Source organism: Halictus rubicundus, chromosome 3, assembly GCF_050948215.1.
Source record: "Halictus rubicundus isolate RS-2024b chromosome 3, iyHalRubi1_principal, whole genome shotgun sequence".
Classification (NCBI taxonomy): domain Eukaryota; kingdom Metazoa; phylum Arthropoda; class Insecta; order Hymenoptera; family Halictidae; genus Halictus; species Halictus rubicundus.
Genome location: NC_135151.1, coordinates 23,777,892 through 23,796,106, shown reverse-complemented (window position 1 = coordinate 23,796,106; position 18,215 = coordinate 23,777,892). Strand labels below are relative to the sequence as shown.

Sequence of the window (18,215 nt, the reverse complement as noted above, 5' to 3'; positions counted from 1 at the left end):
TCTTCGTCCCTGTTCGTCCCTATTTCTTCCTGTTGCCTTACCTGGAAAATGAAGGATGATAACGTCAGACGGGAATCGTGCAGCTACGCACACAGAGAGATGTCTGAACACCGATTCAATCTCGTTCGTTAAGAACGGACTCTCGGATTCCGGCGCATGTCCTACGCGCTCATTAAAGTCGCTCGACGGGACAATGATCCAGTGAACCCTGCCGAACGTTCACGATCATGGTTCTATGGTTCTCCTGGTCGCGGTGACGTTCCCCTCCTCGCGATTTCTTGGCCCTCGTGCTTCTCCGCCGCAACGCTGGATCCAATAAACGAGAATATCGGAAATATCTCAAGGCCAGCACCAGTTGTTCGATATCTTGTTAACGGAAAATAAAAGATCGCGGGGGAAACTTGATTACAGTAATTCCATTCTCTGATCAACGGTATCCGGTTCATCGAGTCTGCCAGCCTGCCGAGGCGCTATATAATTTTTCACTCGCTTCGCAGACGATTAGCAAAAAACATGGAATGAAGAAATTGCCGCGAAGATGCTAGCCGGACTGTGCCGAGAACCTTCGAGTCGCGATGCTACAGCGTGGTGTTACGTTGCATTTGTTTAACCGGGAGTGTAAGGCCGAGAACGAAGGAACCGATTGTTAAGGAAAAACTAGTTCTCTGCGGTACCGTTCGTTCAAGGATCTGCCGAAAGAAGTTACAAGTGTATTGGTAGCTCGCGAATGCTTGCGTTCAAAGTTTACGCCTTAGTGTACACTGCTGAAATGGTTAACATTACTCGATTTATTGCTCAGATTATTTATACCGTGCTTATGGTTACAGTCCTTTATTTGCAATTGGAATAGTTTCGGCAGAAGAAACGAAGAACATAAAGACTTTCTGTATCTCGCTATAGTTGAGCTACATTATATGTAGGTACAGAGTCAATCATCATTTTTTTTTTTTTTTTTTTTTTTTTTTATAAATAATATCATTAATAACGAGTATCTACACACGGTGTAAACTGAATTATAGAATTTCTATCTTTTAAAACGAACTGACTGAACTAGAAAGAAAAGTGTGTCGAAATACAGACCGAAACAATGGCATATTCGAGTGAAAAAGATGTGCATTTAGCAAAGCTTGCTGCAATTGGTGACGCAGGTACCGCTGCACAGCATTCTCGGCTCTGAAAATAATTTACATAAATTATTATTTGTAAAACTTAATTTTGATTATACACGGTAGATAATGAAATACATAATTATCACTGATTGCTTTCATATTACTTTCATTTAAAAACATGTAAATTCATGTTACATCGTTAGAAAACACGAGATGATTGGAAGTGACCGAAACGTAATCAAAAAAGTAATTCTCATCAGTGATAATGGTTATTCCTAATCGAAAACAATTCTCGTTATCGAAAGTATATACGTAATTCGTAACCAAAAAGAAATTCTGTCATCGATAACAGTTATTAGCGATCGGAAAAACTGTAGTCATTCAGAATGATTATTTGTAACCGGAAACGTTTAAAGAATAATATTAACTTGTATGCCAAAACTTTTAGAATTTTGGTTATAACCATTGCGGTCTCTGTGTACGACACTGGACTACGTGACAATAAGCGATGTCACGCTCCCAACCGAGAAAGGGGGACAAATATGTGTTGCAAAAAATTGGCAAGTAACGCTATAAATAACCTCGAGGAATACCGATTGCGTAGTTGTGAAAATGGTCCGTGGATCCGAGCGTTAATAGATTTTCCAGGAACGCTAGAGGTACGCGTGGGGATCATCGAGAGCCGATCTAGCGCGAGAAGATCGATCGGAGCCGTGGATTCCCGAGATCGTAGCAGAGCGAGATCGGTTGCGCGTGAAGGGAAGAAACGCGGAACACGCCCGATTCCGAAGCGTTCACCTTTTCTTTCTCTGTTTCTATGTACTCGCTGGTGGTGCCCTCGGGGTGCGCGGCAGGGTACTCGACTCGAGCATAGTTAACCGAGCAATTCGGCCGTGACGAAAACGAATTTTACTTTAGAAATGGTAACGCGACGACGCGATCCACGATAACAGGCTCCAGGGAGGACGAGGCGCGCAACCGTTCACCGAAACGGCCGCAATTTTCTGCCGATATCAATTACGCTGCCGCCGAGATGATACATACGCGGATATCGGCTGCCACCAATTACCGAGCACAATCGAGCAACATTCGAATTATTTATCCTCCCGGCGCTATTGTAAACATGCCGTTACCTGATTTATGGCGACCGTTTCTTCTTCCCGACCGAATTCAATTTTCCCGAATACGCCAAATGGAACGCATGAATTATTCTACTGAACGGACGAAACCGCGAACGAGTTTTACCTGCTCGGACGATCTCGTCGATGCCCTTTTTGCATTCAACGGGCGCCCGTGCTCGATGTTCGTTCAATCATATTCCCTCTGTTTGCCCGTTTCTCGTCTATCGGTGTGTCTTTTTGGTTCTGCGTCAATCGATAGAGCACGGGAATAAAAATATCACAAAGATATAGAGCAATTGTTTCAGCGGTAAGCCATCGTTAAATGTTTTATAATACGAGGCTGCATATACGCGTTAGAAGTGAGAAAAAATGGCTACAACTTTGAAATCAGGTCAAGAAGACGCATGTTCGTACGAACTTCTTTCATCGTTTTGTAGCCCCTGTTTTCCCCCGTTGTAGGTCCCACATGCTACGGTACACCCTATATAATAATGTGAAAGTCCTGGGATCGATTCCCGTTTATATAACTTTTTTCTCGGATTTATGCATTCGTTATAGCGACGACATACACGATTGCGGACTTGAAGCCGAATCATAAATCAATAAAGGAAGAGTAGGTGTACACAGGCTAACGTCGGATTCCGTACGTGAAACTAATTAAAAGGAGTTCAAACTGTTTTCGAGTTATACCGCGTTTCACGTTGACGTAATTTTACCTACCTAAAGTAAAGTAGAGTCGGAATAATTGAAAGCAAGCGAATCGAAAGAAAGTATGGAATGGCATATGCTTTCGCGATCAACTCCTTTGAATTACGAGCTCGCCTTAGAATTAACCGATGTTCGCCATTAACCGCGCGCGGGCGCGCGATACCAGGCACGCGGGCGAATACCGAATAAAGGTCTCGTAACCGAGACGAAGAACTGCGGAACACGAAACATCAATTAGGGGCCGAGGAATATTCCCATGATTCCGTTGCATCGGGCATCATCTCTATATTTTACGTGACGTTTATCCAGTCGTTGCATAACTGGCCTCTTCATTCACAAAACAGCTTTTGTGGTCGCAAGGAATTCCGCCGAGGATCACCGATATCGGTTTTATAGCCGGTTTACAAGCACCGCCTCCGGTTGAACGAAACTTCGACCAGCGACAAATCGTGTCTTTAATAAAGCTCCTCGATCGACCCGGCCAGTCACTATTCGATTCGTCGAATTATAACTGTTTCGTTTGGCCGGGGACGAAACGCGGTGAACGATAAAAGCCGAGGAAGAACCGTTCCCCTGCCTAGAAATTCAGATTCGTATTGCCGTCTTCGACCGTTCATACTATAATTAATACATCTGATGTTCTGTAACTTCCGTCGGGTCTGTTTTCAACGACTTCTCGAATCACTTATCGATTTTATATGCTCGAAGCAGCTGTTTTGACCGATCAATCGGCATAAGTCAACTATCGGTACCGAAGTCTGGAAAAATTCGAACGGCAGAGAAAATATTCGGTAAACTTCGTACGGAAGGATGAAAGAATCAATGGACCGATTTCGTATACAGGGTGTCCCAAAAATGTTGTATTTCCTTGGAAGGGGTGACTCCTGACGGCATTCGAAGTAACTTTTTTCTTTGGGAAACTGTCTCCGCGGCTTTGTTAAGGAGTTATTAACGAAAAACACAGAGCAATCGGAACGCGGATGCAGCAGGCGGATTCGCGGATTCTGACTTGCCAATGCCAACGCCACGCTCAGCGGCAGTTGTCTCCGAGCCGGGATCCCCGGGCTGCTAAAGCCGCGCTCTGGTTGGTCCGTGGTTTTCATTAATAAACTCCTCGATAAAGTCGCGGAGAACATTTTCGCAGAGGAAAAAGTTACTTGAAACGATCTCAGGAATTATTCGTTTCAAGGAAGCACAACATTTTTGGGACACCCTGTAGAACAGTGGCGTTTCGTACTCGAGCAAGAACCGCAAGGGATATATCGACCGCAGAACTAGATAGGATCTTCAAATATCCCCCATAAAAAGGAAAGTATCGTGGGTTTCGAGCGCAGTCGTGACCCGGCGCGGCGTCTTCTATTTGCCATCTATCGCGAGACCGCGAGGTTCGAGAGAATACTCGTCAGGGCGTGTCTTTCCGTGTTCCCTGCAGCCTGCGTCGACTTTCTCTGCATTGTTAGCGAGCTGGACGTTCCGGGCATCCCTTCGAACCGCATACGACTAATCCGAGTTCGAATAAATTATTCGAGAAACCCGTGTCACGAGCGAGCCACGGAAAAACAGGCGAAACCACGAGCGAGCGAATAACTGGAGAATTGCTCGAACGCGTGGACCCTCGAGGATGTAGATCCTCGGACGGAAACAGCTCCATTCGAGTAACATAACTGCGACGAGAAATTCTGTCGAACGACTTTAATCCTGAATCTGTTAGTGGTTAGCATTTTCTACTCACTTTCAAACGAGCTCGATGTGTTTTATGAGTTTTAAAGCAGAAAGCTTTACAACTTTAACAGAATTTCAAAATCTTTGTTCAATTACTCGATTTCTGGCATTGACTTAGGAACAATGGAAAGTCTAGCGAGTTTAGAATCAGTACCTTTCAAAGTATGTTTAATATATTAACAAAAGAATATGAAAACAGTGGATGATAAATTGTAAACTTTTAAAATGATATGGATCGCGCACACACGCGCGCGCGCAAAACATATGGTCATCTCCGAGATACAATAAAATCGTGGTTGAAATATAAGCGACAGAACTCGTGTAACAACCGCATAGTTAAACTGTTGTTCCAGAGCTTAGCTGTCGGTGAAGAAATATTATTTAGTTTCTTAATCAAAATTCTCGCGTGTGCTGCACATTAAACCGGTTGTCGATGTTATCTTGTACCCGTTATTAGAAACTATTTGTCCGGATAACGAATGTGGACATTTTTGCTAACAAACCCTTTATTACGCGAATTTCTTGTCCCTTAACGGTCTGCGATCATACGAAAACGTGAACGGAATATCTCCGGTGATCCGATCCTGTTATCTCATTACGTCTACGAGGGCACGCGAATGATCGGTATTCGAGCTTGGTGTGCTGCGAGCATTGTAATTGATCCGCGGGTACACCTGTTCAACGGAGGTCACGCGATGAATCAGAATTATATTATTTTTCATTCGCGCGAACACACGATTCCATGCGAGCGAATTAAGAGATTCAAAGTTTACGTTTCGACGCGAAGGTGTGCGTTCTGCAACTTTCTCGGGTAGGCTTGTTGTCAGTATGCGGACGGGAATGATCGGCATTCGAGCGTGGCTTACTTCGATAAACGCAGGCAGTTCGCGGGTACAGGTGGCCGATCGAGGCAATGCGACGAATCGCAATTATTGCAGCTTTTGCCGAAGGAACTTTTTAATTTGTATTTACCCACCGGCCACGCTCCTTTCGCAAGCTCTTCGAATTTATTGAAACGAGCCAGACCGGAACGATCGGCATTCAAACGCGGCGCACTCCGATAATTGCGATTGGTTCGCAGATGTTCAATAGAGGCTATGCGACGAATCGCAATTATTTCAGCATTATTGTGTTCCTTTTTGCGGCGGGTATAAATTCAACTGCATCGAGATGCCCGAGTGTTTTCGTTCGATCGTGCGGTAACCATTAACACGCTGAAAATAGTTGGTCCGCAGCGCAGGTGTCAGCATTTGATGCATTTTGCCACGATAACAAGTGGAGTTGGAAACTGGTACCGAAACTGGTATTAAATTATTTCACAATTGTTGAAATAATCGCGATGTTCCTATCGGAAATTATTACGCATTTCTCCTCTTATGAAAATACAGATTCTGCCTCGTCGTATCGTCACATCGTCTACGTGACAACCTTTCATTCGTTTCGATATACACAACCGGCATATTTCTATCCTAAATGTTTGGGCAAATTCCTCGCAAATGCGTACACGCGTGTTTCGACAAGAAATTACGAATTTTACCAACAATAAGACAAAAAAGTCCAAAACGAACATATATTTAATGATACATCGTACAAAAGTAGTGCTCTCGGTGACTTACTTTCGATACAGTATTTAACAAATTTGATCGTTAACGTCCCAGAACGTTTCTCTTTCGATAACGGATGCTCTATTTATGCTGAATTGTTGGCGTTATTATTTATTCCCTGTAGGGAACCGATATACGCTATTACACTTTTACAGTTGATCACTTCCTCGTCGGAATTTTATCATGTTCCGCATTACCTTAAATTTCTAATATTTATAAGAAATTGCAAAGGAGTTGCTTTATCTACTCGATACTTCCAGGATGAAAAAGAAACTGAAGTTTCGTCAACTGTTGATCGAAACATTTGTTCTGTTGCACACTATTTTCCACACTTGTGTACATTATGAACTGTACTAGATGAAATTATGAATACGAAGCCTACTTGTTACTGCTATTTGAACAGGTGTTATTTCTTCATGGAAACGATACGAAGGGACCCAGAAGAAGATTGAGACGAGCAAATAATTGAAAGATCGGAGAGCGGCGTTCCTCGCAGCTCTTTTGAATCTATTGAAACCACGCGGTTGCCACATGCGCGTTGTTACAGCAACGCGGCTATTAAGAAACGAAATAATTTCGTCGGAACGCGTTCGTTAATTGTACAACAGGAGTTCTCGACTTTCCCTCCGAAAACAGAGTAGCATAAACGGGCAATATCGGGGCTGTAGCTCGTTGACCCTTCCGACTTGTTCGACCGAGAGGATTCTTGGGCTCGAGTCACCGATTAGCATAATATGTGAATGGAATAAGGAATTTCGTGTTAACGCGTCGGTTGCCACGTCGCTCATTTTCTTCGTCAATCTATTGAACGCGTGTTGGTTGTCTCGAGGAAGACATTCTTCGATGTTATAATACGCACCTTTCTGCTGTCCCATGAAATATATGTCGCTGGACGTGCCAGTAATAATTCCGACATGATTAACATGCTCATAAAACAGAAGAAGTCCGTCGATCGAACGTTTTCACGAGCTGATCGTGTATCTCCAATTTTCATGCTTCGGCTTTTTTTGCAATTCCTACGGAAGACTCGCTAGAAGCTTTACCTACAACGCACCATTTTAGAGTTCTTCGATTTAACGAATTATTCCGGAAAGCAGACTTCGATTCATTAAATCGTGACATTAATTTAAATTTAGAAGAAGTTTCAAGGTTCGTGATAAAGAAAACTTTAGCCTGCGATAAGTGCTTTAAGAGGAGAGAGAGAGAGAGAGAGAGAGAGAGAGAGAGAGAGAGAGAGAGAGCCTTCTGTAAACCGTCGAAAATGAACTTTTCGGGAATTTATGATAACCGGATGGGTAGAACCAATCTTCTTAAAATTTCAAGGCTATTCGAGTACACTGGTAATACAATATATAACTAGAAATATTTCTTTCTGTCAAAGAGAGCTATACACGAAACAGTTAGAATGGCTTATGAACAGCTCTAGAAATGCTGTCATTTTGAAGAGAAAATTCAAGATTTTGTGAAAAGCTTTGTTATAAATCAATAATCGATAATCAATAATTGCATTGACTAGAATCGGAGCAGCCATTTTTAATTTTCTTTCTGTCTCCGCGGCCTCGCAATTTCTGTACAGGACCGGTAATAGCTGGCTCGGTTACGCTACTTTAGACACGTTGTCCACGCTCTTCGAGGCTAGTGGAATGGTCGCGAAGGCGTGGAAGAGATGCGTAACAGTTCGTAACACTTTCATGGCTTGATCGTTAAGCGGCGATACCGATGACAATAACGGTATATCAGTCTATATCGACGAGCCGGCTCCTTGTCACGCGAACCTCTTTGAAAACTACACGCGTTCATTGTCCTCGAGATTACATAAGAGATTACGCGCAGATCTCGAAACTTATCAGCCCTCCCTAAGTTTCAGTATCGGCCCGAACGATGCTTCTGTCGCTGTAATCGACACGTGTTATACGTGCGAAGCCGTGGTACGATTTATGGAAAAATTGTGAACGGCACAATGGATGCTCGATATGATCGTTCCTCGTCCGTGCAGTGCTAAATCCGCCAACATTAACATATAAAGCTAGGAAATGATCATTTTTTGAATTGCGATTAGCATTGACAATAAAGCATTCCAGTGTCAACAACGGAATTTATGATAACGCGTTGAATCCTCGCGTGTTTGTAGCGACTCGAAATGGTTAAAAATCTGCTATCCTCATAAATAACATTTCTTGGCCAACAGAAATGCGTTGGACCTTCTTATAAATAAACAAAAAATACAGTTGAAAATAATTATTGTACCTTATAAGGTAGTAGAAGCGTTTGATTAAGTTTTGTTGATCAGAAACCACCGTAATATACTATCTACTTTGGGAGTTTTCAATTTCATCGCTTGATTACCGTAATAATACAGTACCGCTATAATAATGGTATCCCATGTTACTAATGGAAAAAATGATCCTTATTAGAGTAACTAACAATCTTTTAATTATACTACTCGCTCCACTTAAAGTACACCGCCAATAAGAAAGGAAAACATATGGGAGAATTAAAACGATCATTTGAAAGCTATTCAAATGATTATGGCCACATTACTGTAGGACTTTAGATAATTTCACGATTAATTTTACAATTAACTAATTTTAAAATATCTGACACTCTTTCTACTAGTCACTCAACATATTACCTACTTTCAACTCTCGTCTTGTTGATCGTCGTGTGTACGAATCTCGATATTTTCTCATTAATCGTTATACGGACTTGACACACACACACTCTCTCTCTCTCTCTCTCTCCGTCATACACACGCTCAAATTCTTAAAACGCACATTTTTATAACATTCGCGTTCCTACATTACTGACATTGATATACCGACTTTCCGATTGTCTACCAGATATACTGCGCGCAACAAATATTAATAATCGCCTCTCTGTATTTGATCGCGACGGCCACGACGAACGAAACGTCGCGTCGCGTCGCGAGCGCGGAATAAATCTTCGGATCTGCCCGGGCTGACGGGTAAACGTTTTTTCGAGTGGTCCTCGCAAATGCACGGGGCCAGTCGTTTGCCAAGCTGTCGAGAAGTGGCACAAGTGTCAGCGAAGTTGTTGAAAACGCGAAGGTGACGGTGACGGCGACGGCGACGGCGACGGTGGTGTCTCGCGCGCGCGGCCCGACCATTTTCCGACGCGTCTGAAAAGCACCGGCTCTTTAATAAAGCGGCTACGACGTAAAACCGTGGTCGTCGCGGGGATACACGTTAAAAATGCGTTAACAGCTTGTAACGAGTAGCCGGTCGTGTCAGTGATCCCTGGCCCGAGAGATCTCGGGGATCTTGGTAGGTGTCGTCGACAGGTATTTCACCTTCGCGGCCAGACGGGAAGAAAGGGGAAGGAGAGTGAGTAAGAGAGAGAGAGAGAGCCTCTTCTTCGCGGTGCTCTTGTCTTATCTGGCGGATCGCCGATCCGTGGGACCAGTCTTTCAAGAACGGACCGACCGAGATGGTAGAAGCCTCGGCAGTAGCTGCTATCCTACTCGCCATCCGAACCATCCGTCCCTACCCGATACCAGTTTCTTTTCCCCCATTACCATCCGGTTAAGGAAATTTGTAATTTTCCGATAATTGCGAATACGTTCGCCGCACAGATATTACCATAAAATGGTAATTACGCCCGTAAATAGTTAGATGTAAATTGCTTCGAATAGAAAGCTCCCTAGCCTTCGTCGGCTGAAGGTATATCTGCTCGAAAAGGCAGTCCAGCGAACCCTTTTTACATGAAATCTGGTTCAGGGACCAACCAACTCGGACAAATAATAGAATATTGACCGCCCCGTTCCTTCTGAGAACGAACGGACGAGTTTGAGAACAGTGCATACATACTGTTACCAGAGGTACCTGGCGTTCCGCAGCTGGGCCTTCGAGTTATTCTTATTGAAATTGGAAATTACCGTTGTTACGATTACATTATGCGTCTTCGACAGCGTGTAACGACACAGAGTGCAAATATTTGCTCGTTTTGGTAATCCGTAGCGGATTATCTATTGCTACACCTAATAGTAGTACTTACGATAATGGTTCGGTACTTTACAGAAGAAAGTCTGCATTCCTTCGAGATAGATTTTCTATAACCTGTCTTAAATTCCGAGGAATAACGATAATAGTAATCTAGGGTATCGTCTTATCTCGATTATTCTTTACGACTGCGAATTTATTTCCATGGGAATGCATGTGAGAGCTCTCGCGAACCCCGTCGAGTTACTTGTGTTTACTTGTGTTTACGTTCGCCTGCCTCTAGGGACGATTTCGGTACCATCGAACAATTTTTTCTATATGTAATCCTAGAGACACGTATAATGCCATGGGGGTAATATGGAAAGTAATTTCTTTCATTCTTTAACGTCGCATAGCTTGGTCATTAGCGATGACCATAGCGCCATTTAGATTTCATCCCATATGTTTTATAGACTTCATGAATTTCAAGAGGTTCTCCTCTTGTCGTTCCGATTCGCAGTCTATTGATAATGACACACAGTTATGTTTGAAAGTGACAGGAAATCGTTGAAATTTCAAAAGTTCAACGCAAACGCGGCATGGGGTCGTTGTTCGATTGCTTCTAAATTTTGCACACATCGTTTTCTCACCAAGTCTGACCATTTCGAGGGGTACGACCAAAAAAATCTCGAGAAAACTCTTTCACCGCTGTAACTAAGAATAAGGACCACCGTACCGCTTAACACTGTCGAAATACTACCAGCTAATATTCCAAGCGAATAGCTGTCGTCGCATACATTCTCCGGCCGGTTTCATCCGAAAAGCAGCGGTCCCGATTGCAGACATCCCCCGGAGGAAAAGGCAAACGGCTTGCGCGCGCGGCATAGGTCTGGTAGAGAACGAGCGCAGACTGTGGAATTCCCTTTTGCCTTCGGTAACGTTCGACGAGCAAAAAGACCGAGTGGAAGCTGGGAAACACAGAGGGGGAGCAAAGACGTCAAGCCCTCCGGCCACGGCGGAGTCATTCTAAACTAGTGTCTCGTTCTTTCTAATGACTGTCATTTACCTGGTGTCATCCTCGTGTCCTGCAGCATCCGGCAATCTACGACGGGCCTTCATACTGCACGTAATCTTTTCAATGTCCGGGGCAAGATGGATTCCCGGCGTCATTAGGGAGCATAAAGTGTCTTTCTTTCCTTGCTCGTCCACTTCCCCGCCCCTTTCTCTCTTTCGTCTTTTCCGTCTGCTCGTGGAATTTGCTTCGACTCCTCCGCGCCTGGCTCTTCTCTCTCTCTCTCTCTCTCTCTCTCTCTCTCTCTCTCTCTCTCTCTCTCTCTCTCTCTCTCTCTCTCCTTCTGTCTCCATCTGCCTCTATCTCTCTCCGACTCGCTGTCTTCTCGGTGTTCCCGGCTCTCCGTCGGCAATGGTGCGCCAGGTGTGGTCATTAATTTCGCAGCGCGGCGGAAAAAGTTCGCGGGAACCGAACAAAGGTACCGAGAGCGCTCGCTCGCACTGCTCGTTGCACCGGCCGGAGGCTGAAACGCAAGATTTTTGCGGTACAATTATTCGCGAAGGTGAGCCACCGCGTCGGCGCTAGAATTACTATAATTTTTTCCCGTCGACGAGCGTGGTCAAATTTTCCGAGCGTTTTGCTTTTTGATCGCGCCAGACTCCTCCCACCGCAGCAAGAAATGCTAACCGCGATTCCGTTTATACGTTAGAATTTCCAGCTCGCGCCGGTGTCTTATTATGCGAGCGTTGATCACGCTTCGACGATCCACCGAGAGGTCCACTTTACTTTTTCGAGGACTTTTCGCTACGATTACCCTTCACTCCGCATACAGTATCTTTTATATTTACAGTGATTTCTCTGTATATGTCGCCAAGGCTTGGATGATAAACGTCGCGTTCATGTAATATTGTCACGTATTGTAATTATTGAGAGGCTAATAAAGCTGAAATTAAAGTGAAACAAGTAGTTATCGAGAGACCAATAAAATTACAATTAAAGGCGTATATAATTATTAAAGAGCCACAATTAATTAATGTTAAAATCGTGTGTAATATTATTCGGAGAATGATAAAATTAAATTTAATAAACGGTCATCCGTAGAAACGTATGCGTGTAGGTTACCGTAGCCACCTCGAGTTACACATAAACGTTCGTTTCCCTGAAATCTGAACAAAATGTGTAATCGGAAATGTTCATTCTATGCGGTTAAAACGGAAAAGATTGAGGATCTTTATTGCTTGTAATTCAGGCCGGAGACGGTTATTCTATAAAGGCTGGCAGCTGAACGTTATTGGAGCAGGAAAGTGGCTATTACCGGAGAACAAGACTCGAGTCCCTCGTACTTCGAAATACTGAAAATTGTACCAGGCCACAATGTAACATTCTCGAAGTTGAACATACAGTCTTGAACAAAATGATACTAAATTTATGCTCTCTGCATTTTCACAAGGATACCGTGATATCTTCAAATATTTTCAAATACCATATCAATACAGATTAGAACATGATCAATGGAAAAAGGAAATGTACATTCGTACGATAAACATTCGTAGTAACATCTCCTTCGCTAGCTACATATTTCAGCCCTTTTTGTCCACGTTCTGTTAATGTTGCCGGCCTCTCTCTCTCTCTCTCTCTCTCTCTCTCTCTCTCTCTCACACACACACACAGCGTGCCTTCCTTTCGTAATTTTCTGGGTGTTTCAACACATTATAAATCACTTTACGACTTTTTCGTATCCTTCTTGAAATTCCAGGCATAGTTAAATTTCGATTATACGACTCTATAATTCTCATAATCTCCGTTTCACTTAACTTTTTTCCACGACCCACGTTAATAGTTGCATGCAACACAAGATCCAACAAGACAAATCCAGTTGTTCAACCGACAGACAGATCATGTACTAACGAAGAATTTCTAAACGAACCTGAACTGTGCTATCATTTCGCCATCGGTGTTACTATTCTGTTTACACCGTCTACGGTGAAAGTGAAAGAAAGATGGCCCATTCTAATTTCAAATTTCTTCTACTCTAATCTTCGAGTTTATAGAATATTATGTTTACTACAACTCGATGGGTTCTACCCATCATTTTGAACCAGACTGTATGCGATGACTCTCACAGAGGAAGAAATATAATTAGGTCCATAGTTTAAAACCCCAAGTACACATGATATCGATCACGTAAACGGTTCATCTTCGCTCCGCGAGCGATCATTTTTAAAACGAATGCAATGACCTATTACACAAGGTTATTCAGCGTCTGAAACGTATAAAAACTTGATCTTGTAAGTACAACTTGTCGAGGAGCCGAAGGTCGGAACTTTGAGAGGCTATTGTGAAAAGTGAACGTACGAGATGAACCGTGAATGTCTTTTCTCCGCGTATCCAAAGCTCGGCGTTCGTGTGTGGAAGATCATTGAATTAATCTTTCGAAGTAACCGCCAGTTACAACTTGCAGCGTGAAATTATGTGTAATGCACTGCGGTACAATGAAATTTTCCACGCGACTTCGATATACATTAAGATTTACTGGCTCGTCAAACTTTCCGGAACCACTTTACCAGCATCTTTTCCGGTATAATAATACAATTAACAGTCGTTCAGGCGAGCGCTGTTTTCATCAGAAATTTTCAACGGGTGCGTGATTAACGTAGATCTGCAGAATGCATATTTTAAATTTATTTTACGGGCTCGAATAAAACAGTTTTTGAAAAAGTACCGATTGCAATTTTTTCAAAAGCTTTTTTGCACGTCGTTTAGCAAACCAATGCATCTAATGGCTAACAAAAAAAAAAAAAGTCAGTTCGCTTGGTCCGATTTTTAAAAAGTTGTACCGTTTTAAAGGGCGTTCGAACGGTTTCGCGAGCCGCTATAAATATACTTGGGAATTTTGGACAAAGGTGTATCTTGATCGTTTCCGTGATCGTAAAATGGAAAGCTTTTGAGGGACCATTCCGACGAATTTGATTGGGTTAAGAAACATGTAACAGTGAATCGGGGGTGAATCGGTGAATCGGTGAATCGGTGAATCGTTGAATCGGTGAAAGGATTAGGCTCCTAGCGTCGGTATAAGTAAGTTGATTTAACGGAACTATAGACAACGCAATCACCCCGTATAATTACTCTAATAGCAGCCAGGTCTAGAGGGGAAGGAAATCAATCGGAAGCGACCGAAACCGCCATCACCGCCACCCTTGCAGGGCATTTCGTGGGGGGTGCGATCGTCTCACCGCAGGCATCTAAGTTGCAGGCGAGATATTGGAATCGAAACCTGGGTGCATACACGCCGGAAACTGCGCAGAGACTGCACCGTCTCGAGTGCCTTTCGCTGTTGTCTTTTCTGTTGTACGAATAATTGTCGTTATTAGGGGCAGACACGATTTCGAGTGATTTCGCGGCGCGGGAATCACGACGAGAAAGTAATGCTGCCCGCTTTACGTAACGGAAAAGAAGAGGCTTATTAACGCCACTGAATCCAGGGTAAACATTGCATCGCGAGCACATACATGCATACATACAGACACAGAGACATACATACGCGTATGTACGCGGGTACTCGCGTCTCCATTCCGGGCAAATGAATCGCGCTCCACTTTCTGCGCGGACTGGCAATACCGAATCGCGAAACAATAGCCGTAACAATGATCCTCTGCTCCAGAGCTAAAAGCATCAAATTCCTCGCCGTGCGTAAAATTACTGCGATTGTGCGACTCGCTGCAATGACCGCGTCCCGTTGTGCACGCGTGTCGCATTAAAAGCGAAATATCTTGACGATGCTTTGTCATGTAAAGCCACGATATGAAAAATGTTTATTTTCTCCGTGTGATGCTACTACGTTGTTCCTAAATATTTGTTTACACTAAGCGATCAGTGACATTTCGTACAAAAAAAAAAGATAGTAGAAATTCGGTGTAGCTAGATTTTCATTAAACAATTGTTGGTTTTATGAAGAAGGCGTTGGAATATTGTTTTATAGAAATTCGGCTGTCTCAGAAAATAACAGTTTTACCATTTCGACAACATTATTTAAATCTTTAGTCTTTTGGCCACTTTTTGGTTTCATTGACGAAAAAGCGAGTCTCTATTTTTGGCAAGCTTTTAAAACTAGGGTTACGGAGACACAGAAAGCAGAATTGAATTGTACGGTCTTTGAATTCCCTCAGGTCCGGTGGTTCTTCCGGCACGCCCAGTGCCGTCATGGTACCATCGACCGGTGGCGGTCCTGGGAACACAACAGGAGGCGGCAGGATGGCCGTCATCGGTGTGACCAGGAACGTGAGGCTAAGACGGCGTGGAGCATCAGGATTCGGCTTCTCTCTACGCGGTGGTCGTGAATACGCCGCTGGATTTTACGTGAGCGACGTGCAGCCAGGAGGAGAAGCCCATCGGAATGGATTAAGGGTGGGTCTGCTCGTAATATGCTCGCGGTCGTTATTACAGACTGTAAAAAATATACGGCCAACTCGTAAACCCTTCTTTTTGCTCACCAATAACGAAAAGAAAAAAAGCTCCGCACACCTCCGAACGATCCACTTCGCAGAATTTGAATTCGAAACGTTACAGAAGCTGAAGACCTCGAGTGCTGAAAAAGAATCTCATTTCCAATTGAATCTTTAATAGATTCTCTTGAAACCTTACAGTGTCCGGGCTCGTAGAACTCAGATTTTTATTTTCTTTATATATGTACCTACAGTGTGGTGTCCGCGAGCACTGTCCTGTCCGCCTGAAGCATCTTTGAACCAGCATTACGAAAGTTCCATCTAAATGTTAATTTTCCTGCAATTAAAATCACATTTTGTTCGCATTTACATATATTAGGTATAAAATATCCTATTTTTCAAACAACGATTGCTAAACGAGAAACCAATGAAAACTAAATTTCAAGTTGCAACATTTTCTTCGAATCCGAACATCGAACATCGTGCCATTTTGCGTGGCACATTTTTGTGTTTACGACCGTTCTAAGATGTGCGAAAAAAGGTCCTTGCGGTTGTCGAAAAATTGTAGCAGTTCGCAATCCCTTGTTGACGAACTGTAAACAATTGAATTTACGGGAACCGTGGCGAATCGATTTTGCCATTAAGCAACCCATCTCCGCTCTATTTCGCATGGTTTCACCGGCTGTCTGTCTTGCTTTCAGGTCGGTGATCAAATTATAAGGGTGAACGGGTATCCGGTGGAGGACGCCGTCCATCAGGAAGTTGCGCTTCTGGCAAAAAATCAGCAAGTGCTCGTCCTCAAGATTCGAAGTAATTATCAGGTTTTTGCGATTATTTATGGTATTCGTGTTGAGATTCGGCATTTAACCTGTTCAGCTCGTTGTTCAGCGTCTTCCTACCTGCTCCGAACATTCGTTGATTCTGTTTTTTCTTTCAGGCGTGGGAATGATACCTGTGAAAGAGTAAGTACCAATCAGTCGTCAAAACAGTGGAGTTGTTAAACGATTCGCTCCGACGATCCTTTTCTCGTTATAAAGAGTACTTTATGATTCGCAAAGCAATCCGAATGACCCGGTGACCTGGCACATGGTACAACAACAACAGCAACAATTGCAGTACAACGAGACCGGTGTGGGAGCTGTGCCTAGCACCGAAGTTAGGATTCGGATCCTCGTTGGAGAGAAGGGACGATTAGGCTGCGGAGTATGCAGAGGCATCGTGCCTGGCCTCACTGTCCAGGTAGTCCGAGATTCTATTAACAATTAATCATTTTTTCGTATCCGCTGAAACCACTTACGAATTTCTTTCGATCTTTAATTTCGTTCAATTCTTCTACTAGTTCAAACTGCAGCCACCCATTTTGACGATAGATGCATCAAATCCGCGGTGTACTTACACATTATTCGAAGTGACACTTAATTTTCTGTCTTTGGTACGATATAAACTGTTGAATCAACATGCAACAACCAATTGCACGTTAATCAGCCGAGCAGCCGGTAGGAGACTCGATAGTCACGCTTTTATTATTTTTGGATCGTAGTTGTTTTCTGGGTTTCAACCAAAAATGACTAACTCTCGAACACATGTTAAAACGGTGAACTGCAGTGTACGGCAAAAATAGAATATTCTTATACCATGGAGACAGACTGTTTTTCTAACCCGAAGTACGAAATGTTGCGAAAAATCCTGTAGAATTCAAAGACACGTAAAAACGTGTTCTTTACGCTCGATGAAAATTTGTCCGCTGAGTAAACTTTGACGAGAAGGTATATCGGACGAAAGGCTAGCAATCGATCAGCAGAGTTAACGTAACGAAAATTGATTCAGGGTACCAGAGACGACGGGCCAGCGAGGGCTGCCGGGCTGAAAGCCGGCGACGTGATCGTTTGGTGCAACGGGCAACGACTCACCGATCTTCCGTTCGAAAGAGCCATCGAGGTAATGAGAAGCTCCGCCATTCTCGACCTAATAGTGCAACGACCCACGCCAAATCACCTTTACGACTGTCCCGAGCCGCTGTGGACCCGAGGCTCCAGTGGCTACGACTCGGAAACGTCGAGCGTAGCCGCGGCCAGTCCGCAACCTCAGCAGAATTCTTCCTACTCGCCGCAGCATCAGCACGACGCCAGAATGCACCATCGATACCCTCGCGAAGATACCTGCAACCGAAACGGGAGGTTAGTCGCGAAAAAGATGCGAGCCTGAGCCAATGCAGATTTTCAATCTTCCCCCGGTGGTTTAATATTCTATCGCTTCGATCGGCAATAATGCTGCCAACTACAATGGAACCGACGCGCAACGGTCGACCGGTAGCACTATTGCCAGAACTTTTGCGTTTTAACACTTCGTCTTTCCTTGGTATCCTAACGGTAAACCTGGCGAGCAATAAAACTGACAGAAACGGCCGTTTGACAAAAACGGCTTTTGAAAATGACAAGAATAAATTTACTTAAATTTCGCGCGATCTTTGTTATATGCGCTTGAACGAAGACCGAATCGTTTCCGATGGAAGCATCTTTGTAATTTCAGTAATCGTTAAAATACCAAGTTATTTGACTG

General features: G+C 43.6%; 1 protein-coding gene across 2 annotated transcripts in view; it reads left to right on the top strand.

Moving 5' to 3' along the window:
- Positions 1–18,215, top strand: part of LOC143352985 (uncharacterized) — a 67,559-nt gene that overhangs the window by 36,640 nt on the left and 12,704 nt on the right. Inside the window, exons 2-6 of one of the 2 annotated variants that reach the window (XM_076786065.1) lie at positions 15,381–15,618; positions 16,358–16,466; positions 16,594–16,618; positions 16,694–16,895; positions 17,484–17,833. In XM_076786065.1, coding sequence (XP_076642180.1) covers positions 15,381–15,618; positions 16,358–16,466; positions 16,594–16,618; positions 16,694–16,895; positions 17,484–17,833 — 924 coding nt within the window. The remainder of the gene's footprint in view (positions 1–15,380; positions 15,619–16,357; positions 16,467–16,593; positions 16,619–16,693; positions 16,896–17,483; positions 17,834–18,215) is intronic. The other variant, XM_076786066.1, reaches the window with a different exon arrangement.